Source organism: Megalopta genalis, chromosome 4, assembly GCF_051020955.1.
Source record: "Megalopta genalis isolate 19385.01 chromosome 4, iyMegGena1_principal, whole genome shotgun sequence".
Lineage (NCBI taxonomy): Eukaryota > Metazoa > Arthropoda > Insecta > Hymenoptera > Halictidae > Megalopta > Megalopta genalis.
This window is the reverse complement of record NC_135016.1, coordinates 26,725,211-26,749,709: the sequence shown is the minus strand read 5'-3', so window position 1 is coordinate 26,749,709 and position 24,499 is coordinate 26,725,211. Positions and strand designations below refer to the sequence as shown.

The window sequence follows — 24,499 nt, the reverse complement described above, 5'->3', positions numbered from 1 at the left end:
TATTCTTGTTTTCGTCTGCTATTCTATTTTAAGTAGCTTCTGCGAGACTGTCCAAATAATTCGTGAACCAAGTATAAACGGTCTATTATCGAATTACGGTGTTTTTAATTAGCGTCTCGATCCGCAGCCATTAATTCTCAGGAATGCGAACAAGCTTATCTTAATGTAATCTCATCGTATTTTATTCCGTGTGACAATTTAAGGGACAAATTCGGTGTGACGAATGAGGAATCGATAGATAGGGATTAAAATTCCTGCATGACGCGCGTGGTTAATGGAACTTTGCCATTTTCTGGAGGCCTAGAACGGGTCTTCCGCGTCTTAAACCGAAAACGGGGCGTTCATTTATCTAAGGAAGAGGAAGAGGAAGAAGACGGGGGGAGATTTCTATATTCCGCGATCGTAAATTTCCGCGGGAATGTTATATCGGAGATAAGCGGCGATAAAATCCTAGCGGCAGGACATTAAAATATCACTGTTGCTTATGACGCCACGGGCGCATACGTCATTTTGTTCTACTTTCCCCGCGAATTCGTTTTCGCGATGCTTGGCAGCGTGCCAAACACCTCCGAATTACCTGATCCCGAGCTTTGGCTCAATTTCCGATTCGATACGAACAATACAAATGCCATTTTTTTTTGCGGTACAGCGATACGTTCTCGGAAGTATTGGAAAGTTTGAGGACCCCGCCGAATTTCGGTGCCGGCCATCCAGATTTCCGCGGGGAGTGATACATTGCTCGAGTGTCGAGCAATTTACACATCTATCATCCACGAGCCGAGAACGGGTGCACAAAAAATAAATGTTCCTAGTTGAAAAAGCTTTGCTCACCGGTCGCAGTTCTTTTCCAAAAAAATGCTGCCGCTCGTTAAAAAATATTCGAGTTTTCGAAACTTCGAAAAGTTCTTTCAACGAAAAATCAAATGTTGTTTTTTTTTTATTATTAACGTTCAATGAAAACTAAATATTTCGAACTAACGCGAAATGAAATTGAAATTTAAAAATACAATTACTTTTGTATTGTTTATGTTTGCTGTTCTTCGTCGACGATTCGTTGCAGATTTACAGTCCTGGAATGACACGTGCGCCAAAAATGATCGTACATCAACGGGTCGAGGATTCAATCAAATCCGTAAAGCGCAGCGAATCCTCGTTCCGCGAAACGTCGGCAGTGACGAGTTCCACCTACGTAAGTAGACATCGGTGACACACGGTTCGCGTCTGCAATGTCGACAAGATCCTCCGGAGCCCGGGACTTCCGACAAGACGAACATTTCGGATATTCTGCGAGCAAAGTTCGCAATTAGCCGGGCCATCGACAATGGTGGCGCGTCTCATAATTAGCGGGCACGCACCTATATCTGCCGAAAGCCGAGAGAATGGTCGGAAACTAGAGCACTCGACCCCTCGCCCGGCAACAGTGTCAACCGAAAGGTAAAGGATTGCTCCGCGATTGCGATCGATGCATCAGACGGAGCCAGTAGACGAACAACCGTCCCTGTCCCGCCTTATCGTGCAGCGGGAACTGCGTCTTTTTTGGCCAGCGAGTATGCGAACCGACCCGATCTGTTGCTCCAGTTAGAGTTGCGCTTAATCGCCCCCTGTCCCCCCTTGACCGCCTCATGCAACGGTGAATAACTGTAGCGGAACATGGGTCTGCAGTCTGCAGTTTGCATCGATTTACGAGGGAGTCGTTCGTTCGTTCGTTCGCCTGTCCCCCGAGCCGAAGGAACGACCGATTCCAGAAAGGAAACACGTAAATCGATCTGTCCCCGGCGGCCTCGTCTAACCATGCATCTTTCCGTCGTCGTCGCGCCGACCGTGAGGCGGAACCGAGCGCCGCCGCCGCCGACACAAAAATCCTCTCCAGTTCGGTTAATCGATCGGCAAAAAGGACACCGGCTGCGAGATATCGCGTGTCGACAGGCCCGGTATCGAGTTTTCACCGCGGGCCGCGGTTTGCTCGACTTTCAACCACGGTCAAATCGCTTCTTCACCCCCGCTGTATGGCGCCAGGGTCTTGGCTGACCCAGATTCAAAGCTGGCTTCCTCCTTGCTCCGCCGTGGTACAACTCTCGAGCTCTCGCGGTCCGACGCAAGGATTTTTATGGAGGATTCGGATCGTGTTCTCGATAGTTGTACAGAGTTGTACAGAGGAAAGGTTCGAGCAATCGCGATGAGGTTGCGCCGGTTGACCTTTTGAAAAATTCCTTGTTCGCAACGATATTTTGCCTCCGCGAATTTAGTTGCATTTTCCTTCGGTTTCTTCGGATTAGCTGGATCAGGCTAAACGAATAGAGAGGACGAATTTTGGTAGAGACAATTAACACATTAAAGGCGGGGGATCTTGACGAAAGTATGCTAGGTAACGCGGCGACCGCCCCGCCTCGTTTTTCGTCCTAGAGCGGGCGATATTTTGTGTAATCATAAAAAAATTTAGACTTGAAAAGGTTTATTTAAACTCTTAAAACATAAAGAAATATTAAAAAAGAACCAAACACTAATTACAAAAAATGTTTTAAAGTACATATTTATGAGAAGTCGGGATAAATCGTAGTACTACGACTCCCGCCTTTAATGTGTTAATTCCGATAGAGAGAATTCATTCGAAGCGAGAGAATCAATTAAACAGATTATTCCATAATGTGAAAGTTATAAATCAATCGGACAACGGAATCCTCTGGCAAACAAAGGCACGCGACGCGACGCGACGCCGTTGTCGTAGTCGACGACTATCCGCCGGCGAAGAATGCAGGAACGGTTACTATCTTTTTCCAGCTTGTTCCGAATCACCGTTCAGAACGAGTAATCGGAAGCACGGTTCGTGTACCTTTTAATAATGAATGCGCTATCTATTTTGGTCGCAGCCAGTCCGTGGCAGCCAGTCTGCTTATCGCGCTCCAAATTCAAATCAGCTTTGAGCCTACGATTGCGCCCGCATTCACCGGACTCTGATTAATTTACGCCCAAAGTGGGCTTTAAAAGCTCGGCTTAAGCCCACTTGGACACGGGCGCCAAACGTCCTTCCGCGTTTTTTCCACCGTGCAATCATCGCGCGGTGCCTACGCAAATTAAATCTCGCTATTCAACGATATATCCGGCGCCCATTCACTATTTCTAACTCGCCTGTGGCCCGCGCTAAATACTCTTCGGAATTGAAATATCACCGGTGCCCGTAATACCCCTCGGAAAAACGTTACACCCTCGCGCGCTCGCTTCAACGCCCTTTCATTTCGCTGGAGGACGACCAACTTTCCGCTCAGATAAAGCCCTCCGCGCTCTTTATTTTTTTACCCGAGCCCCGTCCATTGTGATTCCTTTCGCTTCCGAATCGGTTCGGAAGAATCCCCGGTCCGATATTAAATCGGGGCACATGCAATTTTGAAAGTTTCGCCGATCGGTATGGCCGGTTTGACTCGTAAGAACGAACATTGTGAGCTTGTGTACACCGTTCGCATGTTAAGAAGAGCTGTTTGAATAAGGCGATACATTCGAACTGAACCGAGAGAAAATGAACCAAATCAAATACGTCGATCGACAATTGCAAAAAAAATTAGAAAACGATGGTCAACCTTTACAACCGAAGCTACACCAGAAATTTAAACAATGCATCTCGCAGATCTCGATGACTTATATTCATGCTGCAGAAATCGTTGAAATCGATTCGCGTAATCGTGGAAAATCGTGGACGACTATGATTTTCATAAACCTTCATTATTTGTAACTCGTAACAACGCCATCCGATTTCAAAGAAATGTTCGCTATACTCAGATAAAAAAGGTCTAGAACACGAGTATTTTTTTTCTGTTATTCCATCTAATTGTAATTTTTGTGAAAAGATGACATTGTTTAGTAAACTCTAGTCCCTCTAACGATCTCAAAAACTTCGTCATTTGGTGCAATTTTAGAAATGCTATTCCGTTTTAAAAAGCGTTCGAACGTTTTCGCGAGTTGCTGCAGATTGCTTAGGATCTTCAGATTCCGCAAATTTTACTACGATTTGATTCGCAAAAATATGTCGCTAATCTCTGAAAACTTATACAGATGTTTGATACCCGTAACGAAGGCGTTGAAAATCGTTGCATTTTGCAGTAAAAAAAATTTGAAACGAAAGACTCCGCCTCGACGACAAAGAAGAAGTCCTTTGGATGAAAAAATCGACTCTCAGGAACGAGAGATGTTAATAACGGTGGCACGAGCATAATTGCGTTTCGTTTGGAGAGTGTAGATAACCTTGTTTCGACTGTCTAGCGACGAGACTTAACTTGACCCAGAATTTTGAAGTTTTCGAGGATATAATGAAACCAGCCGCACAGTAAAATCTGCCTCCGCCCGTTTTACCTGATCATCTGTGGAAGCAACAAAGCTCTCGAAACGTCGATGGGTTTGAAAGGTAACCCGATGGAATTTGCATAATCGATACCAGCTTGCCTACATTCGACGTCTGCCCTCGTAAGAGCCGCGCAAAAAGATTCTTAGAAGTTCCGAATAATCGAGCCTCGGCTTTTCTTTGATTATGAAACATTCGGGACAATGACGCATTATCGAGACGCAGAGGGGAAACGTTGAATTAATCAGGGACCCGTAATGTATTCCGTGAAATTCAAGACTAATGGAAGACTGCATCGGACTTTATAGAAAATTGTATACCCACGACTCCTTGACCTGTCGTCGGTCGTTTTACAAATGCTCTCGAATGTTTAATCAAAATAATTACACGAATGGGGATAGAACGCAATCGATAAATTACGTTAAAACGATACGTTTTTACGAACACTCTAGTGGCTAATTAATTTATTCGGGACGATATAAAATGTGCGCGAGCTTTCAATTAAGTTAAGAGCGGCGCGACAGCGCCGCCTTTGACAACGGGTTTAGCGAAAATCAGTTTCGATTGCGCGGTCGCCTATTGTAGTAAATGCTAATTAGAAAGCATTAGAGGCTCGCACGCTGATAATGGCGGTCTTGTGTCGTTAGAAAGTTAAACCGCGAGAAATAGGAGGCGCGGATCGAAAGGATGAAACTCGTTGAAACGTCGCGTCCCGTCGATGTTTAGCCTCTTGATCAGCGAGTAGAGGCAGGAACACGGCCGGACTCGGCTCCGACCGGAAACGATAGTGTGACGCGATAAAGATACGGGAAGAACACGCAGACGGATTTTCTGTGCTTGGAAATTTAATGAAGGAAACTCGTACGATCCAACGCCGGCGCGGTTTTATTCTCGGCGATTAAAACAGCCACAGAAAAAGGTCAATTGCATGTGATTAATAATAATCGATGGTCGAACGTGCGTAAAAGTTTTCACGGACGCGAAAAAGAACTCGCTCGGAGAACGTTGAATATGTAATTAGCGCATAACGAATTATTTAGAAACGCGGGTAAAAATAATAAAATTGTGCTGGCGATCTTACAATTAACAAAGGCAACATATCGTGTTACAAAGTAAGCAATGAAACAGTTTGCGCAAGCATGTTGAAGCGACAAAAGCGATCTTTGATACGCAACCGTTTGCAGAAATGAAACCTGGCGATACGAATTATCTGTAATTATTAACAGATCGATCAACCGTTGGCATAAAAACGTTCCCGAAGGCGAAGCGTTTCTACAGTTCCGAGTTCGAGTCGATTAAATTCAGCGCGTTTTTATAATGGCAACGAGATCGCTGACTTTTTATCGCCTCGTTCGAGAGGAAATTAAATTTCTGTGAAGAAATGACATTTGAAGCGATGACGAGAGGAAAAGCAGAGTAAAGTGCATTTTTGTTGTTTCTTGCGAGGAAGTGGTAACGCGCGATGCAGATTATGTTATCGTCGACGAGGATCGTTAATGTCGGAAGGGCGGTAAAAACATTCATAAATTTTAATATTGTATTCGCGTTAAGCGAGATCTATCTTGCGGCTCCGTGGAGTCGTTATTATTAAACTGTTACTAAAGATGAATTTTATAGAGCCTGTAAAATCTATTCCACCGAGGATTAACTTCAACTTCCGATCGGAGCTCCCCTTTTATTCGTTCCATTTCCTGAAATATTGGATAAGAAAAAATTGATTTCCGTCTTCTGCCTCTCGCGCAATTAAAGTGCGATCAATTAAGAGGCGGAACGTCGGAGTCAGTTTTCAAATTTCCTCGGACAAAGCGATCGGTACCGATAAATGGTGAATTAATTTTCTGGAGGGTCCCTTTCTCTTATTTCCGGGGATATTCTCGCAATTATCCGGAGCCTGTCGAATAGGCTCTCGCTCGCAAATGCGATTTCAAAGTACAGTAGTGTCTCCCTAACTGACGCCTCAGGTTGTCCACAAAAATGGACAATTTGGGAACAGGAGATACGATTATACGAGCCTTGCGGCTCGCTTTTATAATTGTTGACAATTCGTAACTATAAAAACAAATCGCAAGGCTCGAATAGTCGTATCTCCTCTTCTCAAATTGTCTATTTTGATGGACAATCCGAGCGTCAATTAGAGAGACATCACTGTACGCGGGCAACGAGTACAGAAGCAGAGGTTCGCGAGGAGCGATCCTCGCGATGTTTAACAAGGGATTACGAAATGACAGACGGACGGTATTATTGAATCGATGTTCTATATTCTGTCAGACAACTCGAAACTGAAGTAAATATTTACCGTACAAACGTGTTCCGACGCGCGTATTGCGTCGACGCTCATTTACGTAGGCTGCCGAGACGCTTCGACAATGGCGCGTAAACCGATTGGTCCGTGATATGTACATTGATCGCGTACGTGACGGTTCAAAGAACCGGATCGGCTAACCAATATTTTTCGTTCGTGTTCACGTCGCTGGCAAAAAACGTTTCATTAAACTTAGTCGAATTGACCGTTTGTTATTGATAGCTGCCGAATGTCGACACAGATGCAGATATTTTTGGAAAACGGATGAAACGTTTTCTCCATAACAGAATTATTTTGCTATTCTTGGTCAGTTTGTTTTACAGTTTTACAGTCTGTAAAATTGATAAATAAAATTATAGCTGATCATATTAAGGGGGAATCTTAAAAATCTTATTTACATGATAATGCGAAACGAAATTATTAGATTATTGTACCAGGGACGACATTTCGGTACGCGAATTTATTAACGAATTCTTAATTATAACGTGAAGATTCCCTAAAAAATTCTGAGATCATCGGTAGCTGGTGTCACTTAAAAGTGGCATTCGTTTTATGATATAAAATGTCAGACGTTCGGTACTCGTTTTGGATGATTCGAATTGATCCGATTTGATGAGAACAATGAATGAAAATTTAACAAAATCGGGCAACAACGATTACGAGCTTTAAATTTACGAGCTCCAACTAAAAATAGTTGGAGGCGATCCTTTGCAGCAAGAGAGTGATGCATTCAGTAATTTACATGTTAGTAGTGTACAAAGACTGCAAGAGGAGAATCGTTTCGCATATAAAAAAAGACGTATCATTCCGGAAGAGGGTAGGAACTATGTCATTTAAAAAATGGAGTAATGCGTCCGGAGCATATTGCGCCGCTAACTTTCCTGCTCTGCAACATAGAGGGGAAAAAAAAGTTCCATCATAGAGAAACGGTCGTCATATAAAACCGTTTAACATTCCTCTACGAATTTTCTCTACTTTCATTCAGAGGAGAATTGCACTGTGTCCCAGTTTCTGGAATTATCCTATATTACTTGAAATTTCTCATTTTTCCAGATGCATCCCCTGTTTTCTCGTGTTGCGCGCGGCAACGTGGCTTCGCACGATGACGTATTGCACTTACTACTGTGACGAGAATAAAATACCGACGCATTCGGCAATTCGCTGATTGCGCAGTTTGTTTATACCAAATTTTCACTTTGGCTGATTGCTCCGCAATTATCTTCGAAATTTTACGAAATTTTACTACTTGTCAGAGTATCCTGTGTGTCATCCAAAGTGATTAAGAAGACCTTGACGGATGTAATACAAGATATAAGCATGCAACGCCATCAGATTTTATCGAAGCGAGTTTCATTAGATTCAACGTAGTGTTGAATTAATCATTTCTTATTTTTAAAATAATTACGCAACAAGTCTTGATGCTATTAAATGTACAGTTTTGCTTTATATTTGATTCGATAAAATCACTAGCGCGGCAAATAGAGTTCGGCTAATATTCGTTCCTTGAATTTTTCCTACAAAGATGCGGAGATTTCGACAGTTCTGCACCGGTCACCGATGGCTGACGCAGCGGTGAGCATCCAAACGCTCGCGTGTTTATTATCTGAGTCAACAAGGGAAACCGATATACAGTGGTTCACAGGAGTGTTTGTATACATTTTAAAACGCAATGCAGTAAATTCTCTCGAATTGCCGCTCAGCTTGGAAACAAAAATGGTAAATTTGGGAAGAGGAGACGCGGATCCGTTTTTACAGTTACTGATTGTCGACAACTATAAAAACGAGCTGCACACAGCTCGATCAATCGTACCTCTTTTTCCCAAATTGTTCATTTTTTTGTTTCCAAGCTGAGCGTCAATTATGGAGAATTTACTGTAACTATTTTAAAATTGAACTAAATGACTTGAATTTTTTTTAGATGATTGAAGGACTAGTCTTCTAAACGATGAATGATATACTTTTTAAAAAAAAATCTTACTATTACCTGGAATGACAACAAAATAAAAAATCCTCGTTTTTTAACTTTTTCGTCCGAGCCTATAACGAAAATTTAAGAATGTATTTCGTATATTTTATCGAAATCGGTTCACGTTATTTTGAGTTACAGCAAATTAAAGGTCGCGAAAATCGCAGATTTATCACGATTTTGACCAAAAACTGTAAGAAATCTGCAGTTTTTAAAATCCTTCAACGCCTCCAGCTCGACTCCGGATTAACCGATTTCCATCAAATTTTCAGCATGCATATAAGTTACGGAGATCTATAAAAGGGACTTTTTACATTTTCGTCACAGGCTCAGATAAAAAAGTTAAAAAATGAGGGTTTTTAATTTCTTCTTTTCATTTCAAGTAATAGCAAAATTAAAAAAAAAAAGCTTCTTAGACATCGTCTAGCAGACTAGTCCCTCTATCATCTCAAAAAAATTCAAGTTACTTGGTTCAGTTTGCTTTTCAAAAGGTGTACGAACGCTTTTGTTCGCCACTGTATCTGCTTCAAGCTTTATCTATCTATCACCAGACATCTTGACACTAGATAGCGTTCCTGCATTCAAGAATATCTATAATGCACTTATTGGTCGTCGACATTTAAAGGGTCTAACACACGCGTGTAGCACGCGAGAAAACTATTGTGATATGAACTTCAACTTTTATTCAGAAACAGTTAAACTTTCCGATTGAAAAATCGTTGTATACATTTTAACCAAATGATTTAAATTTTAATCTAAAATTTTGTTTCCTCCTTTATTAAACAGATACCCTTAAATTCGTTTAACCTTTTTGCCGTGTTATAATTCATCTGATCTGTGCCATAAATGCATCAAATCTAATCGTTCGGACGATAAATGCATACAGATGATTCTCCTAAACGTTTCTACCCAGTAAATAATACGAAATAAACTTCCATGAATATTTTTCAAACGAATCGACGGACTTCTCCTTTCAATTGCCAGTTACCGATAGAATCGGCCCCTCGAAACCACTGGGTGTCCCCGATGCTGCCACCGGTGATACACATTTGTCCCCAGGATGCGTTTGTAATAAGGTTCCCCGAATGTCGTATCGATTTCGAATAAAGTCCACCTGGCGGCAACCGAACGTGGCCATCAATTCTGAGCAGAAATTTAATGAAATAGTTTCCAGGAATATTTTTCCGACGGATCTCTCCATTCCCCGCGGCAAAAGAATTTCATTTGGTGCCCGGATTACGTGAGCCGGCCACGAGACCTACGCGAATGGACCAGGAACGGCCGGCAGAATCATTTGTTTACCAAATGAGAAAGCAAAGTCGCGCGATCGCTATTTCGCGGGCGTCGCGGGAAACAGTTGTCGATGTAAAACGTGCAAATGATATTATCGGAGAACGAATTTACGCGCGACGGGAGAGACGAGTCGGCGCGCTTGTTTCCCGAGCGGGGCTGCGTGGGCGAAGGGATGGTCAACAAAAGGCCAGCCGGGATGAAGAAAGTAACTTCTTTACGAGGTCGGGGCCATGGTATTTTCACCGATATTCCTGCGAAAGGAACTCCATCTCCTCGGGAAGTTCTCCGCGGAAGCGTCGGCGTCAGCGTGTAGAGAACAGGCCAGCCCCGAGAGTTCCTGACATTTTCCTGGTAAACTGCTGTAAATTGGGTCAGCCCCGTAAATCTTCGGGAATGCAGGTCGACGCGGGTTCTTCGGGTATCGGGTCGGGCCAATACGACAATTAGCGCGATTAATCACCCCGGCAATTATTTACGTCCCGTGTTCCGGCATTAAAAAGAAGACGCGAGCCGTACCTATATTTCACGAGGAACGTCGAGCAATCGCGGCAAGCGCACGGCAATTGAGTCGAATCGAGACGTTTCCGTATTACATTAACTGCGAAATAGAAGCAAGGATGATACGATTTATTGATTTTTACACAAGCTTCTACCGCGATTCCACGTTAACGCGATAACCGTTGCGCGCTGCGGCTCGACTTGATTTTACAACCGATTATCGCGCTGCAAATGCGCCAGTTGAAATGATTGAACTTCGCGTAGCGCGCTACTTAATCACTTAATCGCAACGTGTGTCATTTGCGAAAATTATTGCATCCGTTCGGTGGAACAGATCGACAGATTGCTCATCTATATGCTAAATAAATATTTTTTGAATCGATAACAAGAAGCGGAAACGAATGTTTTCTTCTGAGCGTTTTCAGACGTCGAGAACTTTTTTCGTAGATTCTTGACACGTTATCTGCCGGCAATTTTCTGAAATCGAAGATCTAAAGTTGAGAATTTCTTCAAACATTATTCCAAATAGCAGTGTAAAACCGTTTTGTTCTAAAATTAGTATTTAAAAGAAAATTATTGAGCTACCCTTCGACTAATATCGGCACAGTAGTTCGTAAAAATGTTTAAAATATAGAAAACGAATTATAAAATTGATTCTACGAAGATCCTTTAGCGAGATCGAAAGCAATACTCCAGTTTTCCTAAATCTATGAGACAATATAAATAACGCTGAAAATGAATTCGGTGTCTCTCTGTAGAGTGACACATCATTTTCGCTGTACCATCGTTAACGTTCTTTGCTTCTGTCGGTAAAAAGTGGATCAGAAGAACAGCAATCTCGAGTCGACGAGATATTCCACGTTTTTGTCGGTGTTGTTGTCAAGTACCAATTAGAGTTTCTGCAATTTTGGCTTCCGTCTGGATGGCCGTTTTATTCAGTTGTTTTTCAGCGATGACCCAACAATTTTCGATTTATTGATGTTTGGACTGTTTCCAAGCCATGGGAGCAGCGCTACACAGCATTCGTTTCAAAATTTTGACAGTGATAGGGGCTTGTCGAGCGGAGGAACACACATTCTCGCGATTAACACGTTCGCTGTCCCGTGACCCACTTTTTCCCCGAGCTTCGAGCGTAAAAAATAAAATGAAACGAGTTTCCAGTGTTTCCGATATTTCTCTTAATTCGGTGTAAAATGTCACTTTCCACGAACGATTGTGGGAACAGACATTTTTAACTAAAAATTCTTCGAACAGCTACCTCGGGAACATCGACGATGATTGCCTGGAATTTGCTATAATACTTTGATATAACTTTTAACGAGGAAACTAAATCTTCGATTGCTTCCGAGTTCGGCGAATTAATCCATCGATGACCATATTTGCGGAAGCAGCCATCTCGCTCGCCAATTAATGCGGTCCGATAGACGCGTTTATGGAACCGGTGTTCATAAAAGTTTCGCAATCTGAAAGTAATTTATTCCATGAAACGGAATTAGCAAGGTTATTATAGAAACAAGAATCGCCCAGAAATTATTCGAGAACTTAAAGACAACAATTTGATCGATTTTTCATCGAACCATCTTCTCGTTCGATGGTTTAAAAAAGTGAAGTTATGCTTTCTACTAAAATGGATAAGACTCTGTGCAATATTCGAATTAATCTTTGAACGAGTGACCACGCAAGTAGCCAAGAACAAACTCGTAAAGTTCGAGGAGCCGTGTACGTTTGTATCTTCTCGCGAAAGAAATGCAAAATTTCGACGAGTAACGCTAGTTCTCCAGAGACTAAAATGCCTAAAAAGTGATATTATGCTTTCTACTAAAATGGATAAGACTCTGTGCAATATTCGAATTAATCTTTGGACGAGTGACCACGCAAGTAGCCAAGAACAAACTCGTAAAGTTCGAGGAGCCACGTACGTTTGTATCCTCTCAGAGACTAAAATACCTTTTGAATTGGTCTTCATAAGCGGAAGGATGCTTCTGTACAAAAAATTAAATTCTATCTTTTATAAAAAAGACTATGACGCTGTCTATTGAAACACAATTGATCTTCTTTGCCACTATTTGCGCGATTTTCCGGCACCGACGACAGAATTCTGTAGATTCTGTGTAGATGCTGAATGGAAGTCGATCGAAGTGGGACACCGTGTATTCGATTGACAATAGGGTGACGCAAGCATCTTGCGCAGTGCACGGATACGTGCACTTAAACAAGGCGTTTAAACCGGCCATTTCGCCGGGGAAGCGTGATGCACTTCTGCACGTCACGGGGACTTTAATGAAGAAGAACGGAGCTGCTCATAAAGCTGAATAAGAGTGCAGGCGTCAAAGGATAATTGCGCACACAAATCAGAATGAAAGCACGTGGCGCATGGGGGCTCGGTGACTGTGACACGAGCCACCTTCGGGAACGCGCACGACGCGCGAGATTCGCGAGCGCGCGAGATCTAGCAGAAAACAGAGTTCGCGACGCGACGCGACGCTCGCCAGGGCGTGGTCTTCGGGATCGATACCATAAAAAGCTTCCCGATTCACCAATCAGCCGCGCAACTTTGCCATCGGAAAGTTAAACGTTCCTATCGACTCCCCGGCAAAATTTCGACGGCTTCGGAAAATGCCGCGCGACTGCCACAACATTTCCCTCGCACTCGCAGCCGAGCGATTACAATCAAGGGGCGCGATCGCTGCGAAATACCTATCGGCCGAATTGCAATACTTTTTTTTAAAGTCTGATAACTTATAGACGATTCTCGGAAATTTCGCTGAATAAGATAACAAATGTGATTCTTCTTCATCCTCGATTTTTGGAGAAATTCAAAGAGAAAAATTGTATTTTCAACGTTCGGAAGTTTCTTCCGATTGAATCGTGACAGTTGTTTATTTAATGGTTTTTTACAGTCCGATGACTAGGAGACGATTCTCGGAAATTTCGCTGAACAAGATAACAAATGTGATTTTTCTTCATCCTCGATTTTTGGAGAAATTCGAAGAGAAAAATTGTATTTTCAACGTTCGGAAGTTTCTTCCGATTGAATCGTGATAGTTGTTTATTTAATGGTTTTTTACAGTCTGATGACTAGTAGACGATTCTCGGAAATTTCGCTGAACAAGATAACAAATGCGATTTTTCTTCATCCTCGATTTTTGGAGAAATTCAAAGAGAAAAATTGTATTTTCAACGTTCGGAAGTTTCTTCCGATTGAATCGTGACAGTTGTTTATTTAATGGTTTTTTACAGTCTGATGACTAGGAGACGATTCTCGGAAATTTCGCCGAACAAGATAACAAATGTGATTTTTCTTCATCCTCGATTTTTGGAGAAATTCGAAGAGAAAAATTGTATTTTCAACGTTCGGAAGTTTCTTCCGATTGAATCGTGACAGTTGTTTATTTAATGGTTTTTTACAGTCTGATGACTAGTAGACAATTCTCGGAAATTTCGCCGAACAAGATAACAAATGTGATTTTTCTTCATCCTCGATTTTTGGAGAAATTCAAAGAGAAAAATTGTATTTTCAACGTTCGGAAGTTTCTTCCGATTGAATCGTGATAGTTGTTTTAATGGTTTTTTGGAGTATTATTCTATGAAGGTTCCCGAATAATGCTGTGTATGTTTGCATAAAATTGTATAAAATTGTGAAATAACGTTGAAAGATAGCGCGACGCTGGTGATACATCAATCTTGTCCGACAGTTTTCAATCTATTTTGAAAATTAAAATATTCATCGATATTTGTACCTGGCGCTTCAGCTTATGAAGTTTTATTTATCTCGAAGAGTACACTACATAATAGAGTTGACCGAGGAAATACTTATGGATGGTCGTCGTGTACATACCTAATATTTGGGCAGAAGGAAGTTTATGTGCACTCGACGGGATAAATGAATAAAATGAAAGGGAGCAAAGTTGGTTAAGTGCCAAAACTGGTTGTTCTAGGAATAGAAGAGAATGATACACAGGCTGTACTTCTGACGGTCTCTGACACGCGACCCGAGTCGAGATAAAAAGAAGCATATGCTGACTAAGTGGTTCGTTTGAACACTGTGTTATTAACTTATGCGTTTCGTTTGTAGTTCGTTTATAGCTACGCGAAAGAAATAACAGTTTGTTCTTCGAATTATTGGATACGTAAAGTGAAATGTCAAAAGACTCGGAAATATTATACACTTATTTCAATTTAGAGATTGCATTCTCTATTCGATCAGGCGAGGAATGCGTTCCGCTATATTTCTCGAAAGTTTTTGTCAAAATAGTATTTCTTGTTTTGCAATCGGAAAGATGAATTCCTGGGATCGGAGCGATATCGTGATGTACTAGATCGCAAGGGTTGTTTTTCGTCGTGCTTAGTTCACTCCCGATGTATTCGGGTTAATTGCTCCATCAATTAAACACGGATGAATATTACAAGACTAATGCATTCGCGCGCCGAATGAATATGGATCGCTCGACGCCGAACAATCACAGGTCATTCCTGTAAATTTACGATCCGACAGGATGTAGAACTAATCAAAATGTGATTGCACGATCGATCCGACGAGTAATCAGAAAATTGCGAACTAACGATTACAATTTCAATAACACATTTTCGTTTCTGACAATGATCATGGAAACTTTGTAATTTTGCATAAAACTCTCCGAGCATAAAAGTCGGATTTAATATGCTCGGTTCAGAGGCCAATCAGTTTTTTTGAAAATGAGTTACGCAGTGCATACGCATCTTTATCGTAGGATCTTTCGGTCGATAAATCACTATACGGAATGACTAAACGAAATTGATCAGAGGAAATTGTTCTTTTTTTCTAAAAAGAATTATAATAAAAGTTGCGTTCTGCATTATTAGTGGTATTGTTATTTGAATCTGTTATTTGTTACCTGAATTAAAAAATTGATGGATTCACACCGATTGGTCCCTGAGCCGTCCATGTAACGAATTTAAAAATTAATTGGTAAAAATAACTTCACGATCTCGCAACTGAAAGATACTTTTTCAAAAGTTCGGAATGCTAATGAAGTTCCAATAAATGTACCCAACGAAAGGGTAACCAGAAACTTTGTTCGAGAAGTATTCACACGACACCTCGAGATATAAAAAAAATCTGCAAGCCTAGCCTTTCAAACTCGCTGAAAGCATCGGCCTGGCACCTTTTATATTCCGCTGTTGATGCAGCGAATATTTGATGCTACTTTGCCTGCAGCCTGAATGAATAGGTAACAAGCAACAGAGGGGAGAGTAACGCCTTCTGCTTCGATGATTCTTTTCGCCATCTTCGTTTCCCTCGAAGATTCCACGCTAGAAAAGCACGAGCCGTACGCGCTTAATTATGCCGGTCTTCCTAATTTCGCTGCGCAAGTATTAACTCGATCGAACTTCCAACAATTTATCTGAAAGCTAATTAATTACTCGAACGTCGAACGAAGTATCGAGTTTGCAAAACTGCGGACTTCGCTGTATTATTTATATTCGTTGTTGCAATACAATGCAGCTGCGTTTCTTCGCTGAGAATTTCTGAAACGTAATATGTATACCTTTCTGTTAGAAAATCATTTTTAAAATGTAAGGCATCAAAATTGATCGTTTCTTTAATGGAGAGGCTAATTGGTATACTGCGGACCTTTTACTAATTTCACTGAAAGAAACAAGAGGTTCAAGGAGAGATTATTACCACGGTTTTTGCGCTCGATCTATTCGTCTCTGTCGCAAGTGCAGGAAATTCGCGATGACTTATGTGTATGAGCGATGGTTTCTCCGCAACGTGGTCGGAGACTGGATCGCATAATTTAAAGGTGTATTAGAAAAATGAGTTTTTCGTTAACACGAAAGTGGATATTAGGTTCCGGTCTCGCACGCGGATGTCGATAAAGACAAAACGAATATCGATTTGTCGTAATTTGCGGCGGTACAGTTTTCCGCAGCCGGCCGCTTGAAGGTGTATAACGTATCGAGCTTTCTGGCCTGGTAGAGCGGAATTCTTTTTAATTTCACACGATCAATTTATCACCGGGTCCACAAGGCTAATCGCGCGGGGAATTACGATACGCGACTCGCCCTTTCCTAACTTCACTTTTCGAAAATTATCGGAATTACTTTTCGAGAGAAACAGCTGCGCACGTGACCTCGTTGTCGTTAATCGCTGAAATTATTAATTATCTGTTATACAGCAGATTTCTTCGTAACGTGCGTACAATAGAAACGTTCGTGTTTCTGAAGCCCTCGCTGTACTTCAACGAGTCAGACTCGTGGTGCAGATTTCTAATAATATCCTATTAAATACCAATGTTATTCCGTTTTTTTTTTAAAGTCGGAATAAAATTCTGTCCTCTTGCGATCAATATTTTAATCATCCCAGTAAATGTAGACTCACGATAAATATAAATTTTCTCCTTTTTCGAAGAAATTATTACAATCGAAAGTGTGTTTGTCATTTTAATTATGAAGAATATGGTACGGCAAGGGGTTAATTTCGACGCTTAGAATCAGTCCCATATCGATCGATTCACACAGCTGAAGCTGTAATTGTTAAAATGATGGAGGTTCCACTGTACTTTACTGACTTTTGTAAGGTATTAAAAACGGATAACAATCGAGATTCCCCAGAAATCGTTCAGACGATAGAATCGACCGACCTAGGTCTTGGAAACTTCGGCTACTCTCTTTCGTCTTTATTGAAAATATCCGATGTCAGGCCAGGTCTCGGGACACATTCACGCGTCTCCGATCCTTTATTGTTAATCGATGACGCTGAACATGAAAAATGGATGTCGACGTGGCGGAGGTCTAGTTTTGAGTAACCCGTGAATTTCTTTCAATGCGCAGCACGATGCCTTCAGATAGCATGGATGACATCGAGCTGAAAAATATTCAGCTTCAATTCCCCGCATTGAGATACCTGTCGAGGGACGACAGTTCGGTGCGGGAGGAGAGGGTGGAAACCGACAAGGGAAGTTTGCTGGTCGCTGTGCAAGGAAACCGGGCGAAACCTGGCATTCTCACTTTCCACGACTTAGGCCTTAACTGTGAGTAACTTGTACCTCGTTATCATATAGACTGCGAAACTTTATGCAAATTCGTACTTTTCTCGATAAACTTGACGGAACTATTGTAAACCTGAAATTCGAGTTCCCGCGGCAATTCGTTCGTAAGTTGAAAAATGGAATCGAGTTGTTTACAGTTGTTCGCCAGGTAATATCGACTTCCATGATATATGTATAGCAACTCATTCAAATAATATCATATTTGTTAATTTATATATTTATTTAATATTACTTATTTAATTTATATAATTTGCTATTGTTTATTATATACGACTGATAAAGCTCATTATTCTTAACGGAGATACAAATAAAATAGAATAAACGTAGTGAAAGAAAAGAAGGGTCTGGTCTATTTATTATTATTAAATTAAGCAAAATTAATAACTATAGTAGAATAGAGCTCTTCGAATCATAGCCAACTATTATATTTATTGCTAGCCATTTTCTACGGCCAAATATCTTAATATTTAATTCGAAATTATTTCGTTTCGATGCAATTCAATTCCGTGCTAACATATAATGTACGGTCTTAATAAATGCTTTTCATGCACAATTTTTGTTGTTTCCAGATATATCGAGCTTCCAAGCATTCTTCAATTACATCGACATGCGTGTTCTACTCGAGAATTTCTGCGTGTACCACGTGAACGCGCCGGGTCAAGAGGAAGGTGCATCAACGCTTCCTGAGGAGTGAGTGCACTCTGCAATTATAATGAAATTTTCCGCGGTACCTCCACCTTCCTACTCAAACCTCCAACGTTCAACTTTTTTTTTTACAAAGTTTTCAACTTATTCCAAATCTCTCAGTACACACTTAACAAATCATTCAACTGCGAATTTTTATACAAGCCTATTTACAACGCCTGTAAATGTACACAGTAATGGCTAACGTGTATATTGGCAAAGGCTATTAATATTTTTATATCATTTCTTCAAGAAGCTTGCTTTAATATCAAGATATTTGATATTAATTTGATATTTATTAATGATAACTTGATAGACTTCAGTATATGTTTCTAATGTTTCGAAACGCTGCAAAAGTTTGCATAAAAATTCGCGGACTATGAATCATTGTATATAAATTAACAATGTTCTAGTCGATCGAGCAAACAAATACAATCGTTGATCCTCGACAAGATAAAGAGTTTCGATGCCGAACAGATTATTCCGCGATAGACGATCGCGCGCGCGCAAAAAAAATGTCTTCCGTAAGCAATTCAGTCTGTTCGCATTGAACTGCCGAGTCTGTTAAACCTTCTAGAATATTAATCAGCAAGTTGATGCTAGGCTGAGCAACGGGTCGAACAAAACGAAAATCGATTCGTAGAAACGTTCCGTGTGCCGGTGCATTCCGAACGCGCGCATTTACGCTCCGTTCAAGAACTCGGTGGCACACGCGTTACTTGACCGCGGCCAATTCAATTAGTGCGAATCAATGGCCCAATTAACGTTCTAATTAGTCGAAGCTCCGCTCGCGAGCCTTTGCCACGCGCATTGACGCGCGCTTTGCTTCTATCGCAGTTTGCATTCGTACGGGTTCAATCTTATCGGTCGTTGCGCAATCCGCCTTTCCACTTCCCGAGCATTGTGGAATAGCATCGCGTAAAATCGTCTCGGACCTTCCCGTCCATCCTCGACGCGATTCGATTCGATTCGGTTCGATTCGGTCTCCATTCTGTCCTATACATTCATGCCTAGCAGTCTGAAATCAACATCGTCTTTAGGAATTTATTCTGAAGGAACTATAGAACTTCTTTTTTCAACAAGAACTTTATTTAAATGTGTATATATAGTGCAGCGTGTGGCAATTTTGTTGCTGCGAACGCTTGAAAAATGACAGAACAATGGTTTTTCTCTTTGAAACTGTTTTTCTAAACGGTAAGCATGATTTATCCGAGCTTGCAATCATCTGAAACAAAAAATTCATGAAGTTTCTGTTAATTTCTGTTAAGGTAATTCTGTTAATTCTGATCATTTTGTCTAAATAAATGAACGGAGCAATTTCCAAAAAATATTTTTTACGAAATGGCAGTCGTTTAACACAAAAATATATTAGGTTGGGGAATAAGTTCGTAGCGTTTTTATTGAGAAGCAATTTGTTTTATCTAAACGGGAAGCATGATTTATCCGAGCTTGCGATCATCTGAAACAAAAAATTCATGAAGTTTCTGTTAATTTCTGTTAAGGTAATTCTGTTAATTCTGATCATTCTGTCTAAATAAATGAACGGAGCAATTTCCAAAAAATATTTTTTACGAAATGACAGCCGTTTAATACAAAAATATATTAGGTTGGGGAATAAGTTCGTAGCGTTTTTTTATTGAGAAGCAATTTGAAGGCGATTTTCTTTGTTGTTTTCGTTAAGCTCGTGAGGCACCCAGGCTCCCAATTTTTCGGCAAATCCCATTGAATGAAGATGATTGAGAATCGTTTTATGATCGCAGTTTATTTTTTCGGCCAATTCACGACTCGTTTGATGACCGTCCTCCTTCAAAAGTGCTTTGAGACACTCTTCGTCGAATTCGGAAGGTCTTCCGCTGCGGGGCGTGTCGTCGACGTCAAAATCGCCATTTTTAAACTTCGCAAACCATTTCCGTGCTGTAGACTCGCCTATGACACCTTCTCCGTGTACGTTGCAAATGTCCCGTGCTGCTTCGGCAGCTTTTTGGCCTCGATGAAAAGCGAAGAAGAGAAGGTGTCGAAAATGTTGCTTTTTACCTCCTGGATATTCCATTTCTAAGCCTCGAAAGTAAGAAAAAATTAAATCACTCAAAAAGACGATTAGCACAGTTTTGTAGAGCAGAAAGAGCTCTATCGAATGAATATTATACACTTTGTCGAACAGCAAAAAATCGTTGTAAAATAAAAGAAAATATAAAAACGCTACGAACTTATTCCCCAACCTAATAATTTTTCAAGTATTTAGGGAAACAATTGTTCGGAGAGAGACCGTTGTTTAGGCAATTTTGAAGATCCCGCTGCAAAAAGTATTGCCATAGACTGTATAATTTATGTACTTTTGAACAAAATAGTCGTTTGAAGAGAACGTCCACGGAATTTTTAGAAGAGAAATGGTTGAATTCGTGAAATTGTAGAGGCGTAAGTTTACGTGACTGACAAATCGAACTCGATTTCGATTCATATATTCTGATCGACGAAGGAAAAATTCAGTGACGCAACGCTTAGAGACGGTTCACAGCGTTCAATTAGAAGATTGACAGTGCCTACGACTTCCGATTAAGCTGGCCTCAAACAATCGAGGCTCACCTCGACGAACGCACACGTAGCTGAACAGCGTGTTACAGAATGATTTAGACTGCAATGCAGATTTTCATGCAACGGGCCTACAAAACGATACCCGTTCGCGTGCCAAATCCGTAAAATTTCATGACGAGTTCATATCCGAATGTATTAGCGGTCGATCGATAGTGTCAGTGATACTTCGAGCCTCTTTCATCGCATCAACCGATGGAGAGACCGATAACACCGATCTGCAATGATCTTATCGAATAGTAAAGGATCAAATTAAATAGCTTCGAACCAAGCAGCCTGAATATTTGGATCTATCAATCCTGCAAAGAGTTCAAAGAACCGTTGTTTTAACTATTAATCAATCGGTCCGAAAATATTCAGCATGAATTTTCCAGATAGTGCAAATTTTACTGGAACGCTTTGGTTTAAGAATAAAATTGTCATTTTTAAAAACTAACTAATAACAGTGATCTGCAATGATCTTACCGAATAGTAAAGGATCAAATTAAATAGCTTCGAACCAAGCAGCCTGAATATTTGAATCCATCAATCCTGCGAAGAGTTCAAAGAACCATCCTTTTAACTATTAATCAATCGGTCCGAAAATATTCAGCATGGATTTTCCAGATCGTGCAAATTTTACTGGTATGCTTTGGTTTAAGAATAAAATTGTCATTTTTAAAAATTAACTAATAACAGCGATCTGCAATGATCTTACCGAATAGTAAAGGATCAAATTAAATAGCTTCGAACCAAGCAGCCTGAATATTTGAATCCATCAATCCTGCGAAGAGTTCAAAGAACCATCCTTTTAACTATTAATCAATCGGTCCGAAAATATTCAGCATGGATTTTCCAGATCGTGCAAATTTTACTGGTATGCTTTGGTTTAAGAATAAAATTGTCATTTTTAAAAATTAACTAATAACAGCGATCTGCAATGATCTTACCGAATAGTAAAGGATCAAATTAAATAGCTTCGAACCAAGCAGCCTGAATATTTGAATCCATCAATCCTGCGAAGAGTTCAAAGAACCGTCGTTTTAACTATTAATCAATCGGTCCGAAAATATTCAGCATGAATTTTCCAGATAGTGCAAATTTTACTGGAACGCTTTGGTTTAAGAATAAAATTGTCATTTTTAGAAACTAACTAATAACAGCGATCTGCAATGATCTTACCGAATAGTAAAGGATCAAATTAAATAGCTTCGAACCAAGCAGCCTGAATATTTGAATCCATCAATCCTGCGAAGAGTTCAAAGAACCGTCGTTTTAACTATTAATCAATCGGTCTGAAAATATTCAGCATGGATTTTCCAGATCGTGCAAATTTTACTGGAACGCTTTGGTTTAAGAATAAAATTGTCATTTATAGAAACTAACTAATAACAGCGATCTGCAATGATCTTACCGAATAGTAAAGGATCAAATTAAATAGCTTCGAACCAAGCAGCCTGAATATTTGAATCCATCAATCCTGCGAAGAGTTCAAAGAACCGTCGTTTTAACTATTAATCAATCGGTCCGAAAATATTCAGCATGGATTTTCCAGATAGTGCAAATTTTACTGGAAAATGCTTTGGTTTAAGAATAAAATTGTCATTTATAGAAACTCCAACTTACTTTCAACTGCAATTTGGGGGTCCTGAATAAAAAATTTGTTCGCATTTAAAAATGAATCGTTATACCGGTTTAAATTCGTTTCTTTTTTTAAATAGATATACCTTCGAGTCTGCGCAACAAAATAATAATTAAAATCCACGTGTACAGAGCTTCGAACGAATCGCTTAGAAGTTGCCGATGACTGATCGAAAGATCAAAATGAAATCCGAGTGTGCACCGGTAAATTAAGGCGAGCAACGTTGACGATAGCGATCTGATCTGACAATGAGACGCAAGGCGAAGGTCGTGTCTAAGCGTGGCTAAGCGAACATACTGTGTTCTAGCTACGTTTATCCGTCCATGGACGAACTGGCAGAGCAGCTGCTCTTCGTCTTGGGCCATTTTGGCCTGAAGTCCATAATCGGTTTTGGAGTCGGCGCCGGAGCTAACATACTCGCCAGATTCGCTCTTGCTCACCCTGAGAAGGTCAACGCGCTGTGCTTGATAAACTGCGTGTCCACCCAGGCAGGTTGGATCGAGTGGGCTTATCAGAAGATGAACGTTCGTCATCTGAGATCACAGGGCATGACTCAAGGAGTCCTGGATTACCTGATGTGGCATCATTTCGGCAGGGTAAGGACACCGTTTCCCGTACAGTGGTGCTCGGAAAGTTGCTGTGCACTTTTTCCCACGATTAGGAGACACTTTTGTCCGTCTCCATTGGTGGTTTCGAACGACAGAGGTCAACCCGAAACACAGATGACAACAGTTCGATAGAGACAGGGCAGAATTTCGCGCGTCACACTGTTAAGGTCTGACTGTATTTAGCACACAACGTATTATTGTTTCGGTAGTCTAAATGAACTACCGGGATATTTGTTTATTTGCCCGAGGAACATTGTCCAGGTTAAATGAATAACTTTCTGATTGCTCGGTGTGCTACTCGAGACGGTAAATTCGTGTTGAAATTGCAGTAAGGAAGTGTACCGTGTCTTTCGGAGCACCCTGTATGTGCACAGAACTGAATCTCTGCAAAAGTTTGAACGTAGAAGCGGCTTGTTATTCACTCACAACGTTTTTGTTATTGCGTTTTTTAAACGACAGGTTTATTCTTGGTTTCAGCTCGGTAGTCTTTTTTATAGGAGAATCTTTTCATAGACAAAGTCGATATTGACTCGATAATCGCGTTTTTATACCGCGTTGCCAATTAGACATTGGTTAATTGGATATCGGCGGATCGTTGCTACTTAGAAACCTGCGCGATCGCCATCGGCACGATATCGATCATCTGGATATCGAAGATCGTCTTCGCAGGTCTCCGGTGCTCGCTAAATCGATAGCTTAGAATTAGAATCGAGACTTTAGACAGTCGCCGAGATAGAGCCGATTCTCTTCTGCCAGAAGTTCTGCTTTCGATATGGAATCACACCTGCTAACCGCTTGCGACAATTGTTACAGCACACCCTGTACACCATAGATTTAGTTAACGACATGTTTTATTATGCTTTAGCTTGATTGTTAGACTACGGACCTTAACATGTGCCAGATTATAAAAATTCAGGATTTCTCTATCGGTCTTATTGAAACGATTCTACGAATCGATACATGGTCTCACAGAAATATCCGCAGTCTAGTAATGATCGATGTTCCTTTAGAAACGTATCTCGATCGCTTAACAATATTTCAAGACGTTAATTTTATAATTCCAGATGATTCCGTTTAAGCGACATATATTGAAGCAGAATAAACAATATCATCTTTCCATCCTTGTAAGTCTTAAATTAAACACGATTTCAAGATTAATCACCAATCATCGACGAATCCATGCAATCATCTTATTCAAGACTCTTCTCGTGTGCAGGGTGTTACAAAATACCTATACGAGGGCAATATTCTATTCGGAGAATTCGGTACTAAGTGCTTTGGAGGGTTCACTCGCTTCGTTGACCCTTTTATACGTTTTCTTTTCGATTTCACTTTATTATCTTCTACTCGCGCGAAAGATGTTGCTCTACGCTGCGGTATAAGCGATTTAAACGAATCATGAACGCGCGAATCGTCAAGACGATCGAACAATTCGAAGCCATTATGCACATATAGGAGGACACTCGGGACGTTTCCGGACATCAAAGTGACGATTAAGGTTACCGGAAATTCAATTTCTATACTGCATTCGACGGAAAGCAGGATAGCGAAAGCATGTATCATTCAATTTAGCG

General features: G+C 40.8%; 1 protein-coding gene across 9 annotated transcripts in view; it reads left to right on the top strand.

The window, feature by feature from the left end:
• Positions 1–24,499, top strand: part of MESK2 (misexpression suppressor of KSR 2) — a 63,578-nt gene that overhangs the window by 19,671 nt on the left and 19,408 nt on the right. For 7 of the 9 annotated variants that reach the window (XR_004490633.2, XM_033473810.2, XM_033473812.2 and 4 more), the window contains 4 exons: positions 17,206–17,405; positions 17,993–18,113; positions 22,625–22,913; positions 23,990–24,049. Coding sequence is in view for 8 of the 9 variants with exons in the window: in XM_033473810.2 (XP_033329701.1) it covers positions 17,206–17,405; positions 17,993–18,113; positions 22,625–22,913; positions 23,990–24,049 (670 nt within the window). In the remaining variant the exon portion in view is untranslated. The remainder of the gene's footprint in view (positions 1–17,205; positions 17,406–17,992; positions 18,114–22,624; positions 22,914–23,989; positions 24,050–24,499) is intronic. The other 2 variants (XM_033473808.2, XM_033473809.2) reach the window with 1 other exon arrangement.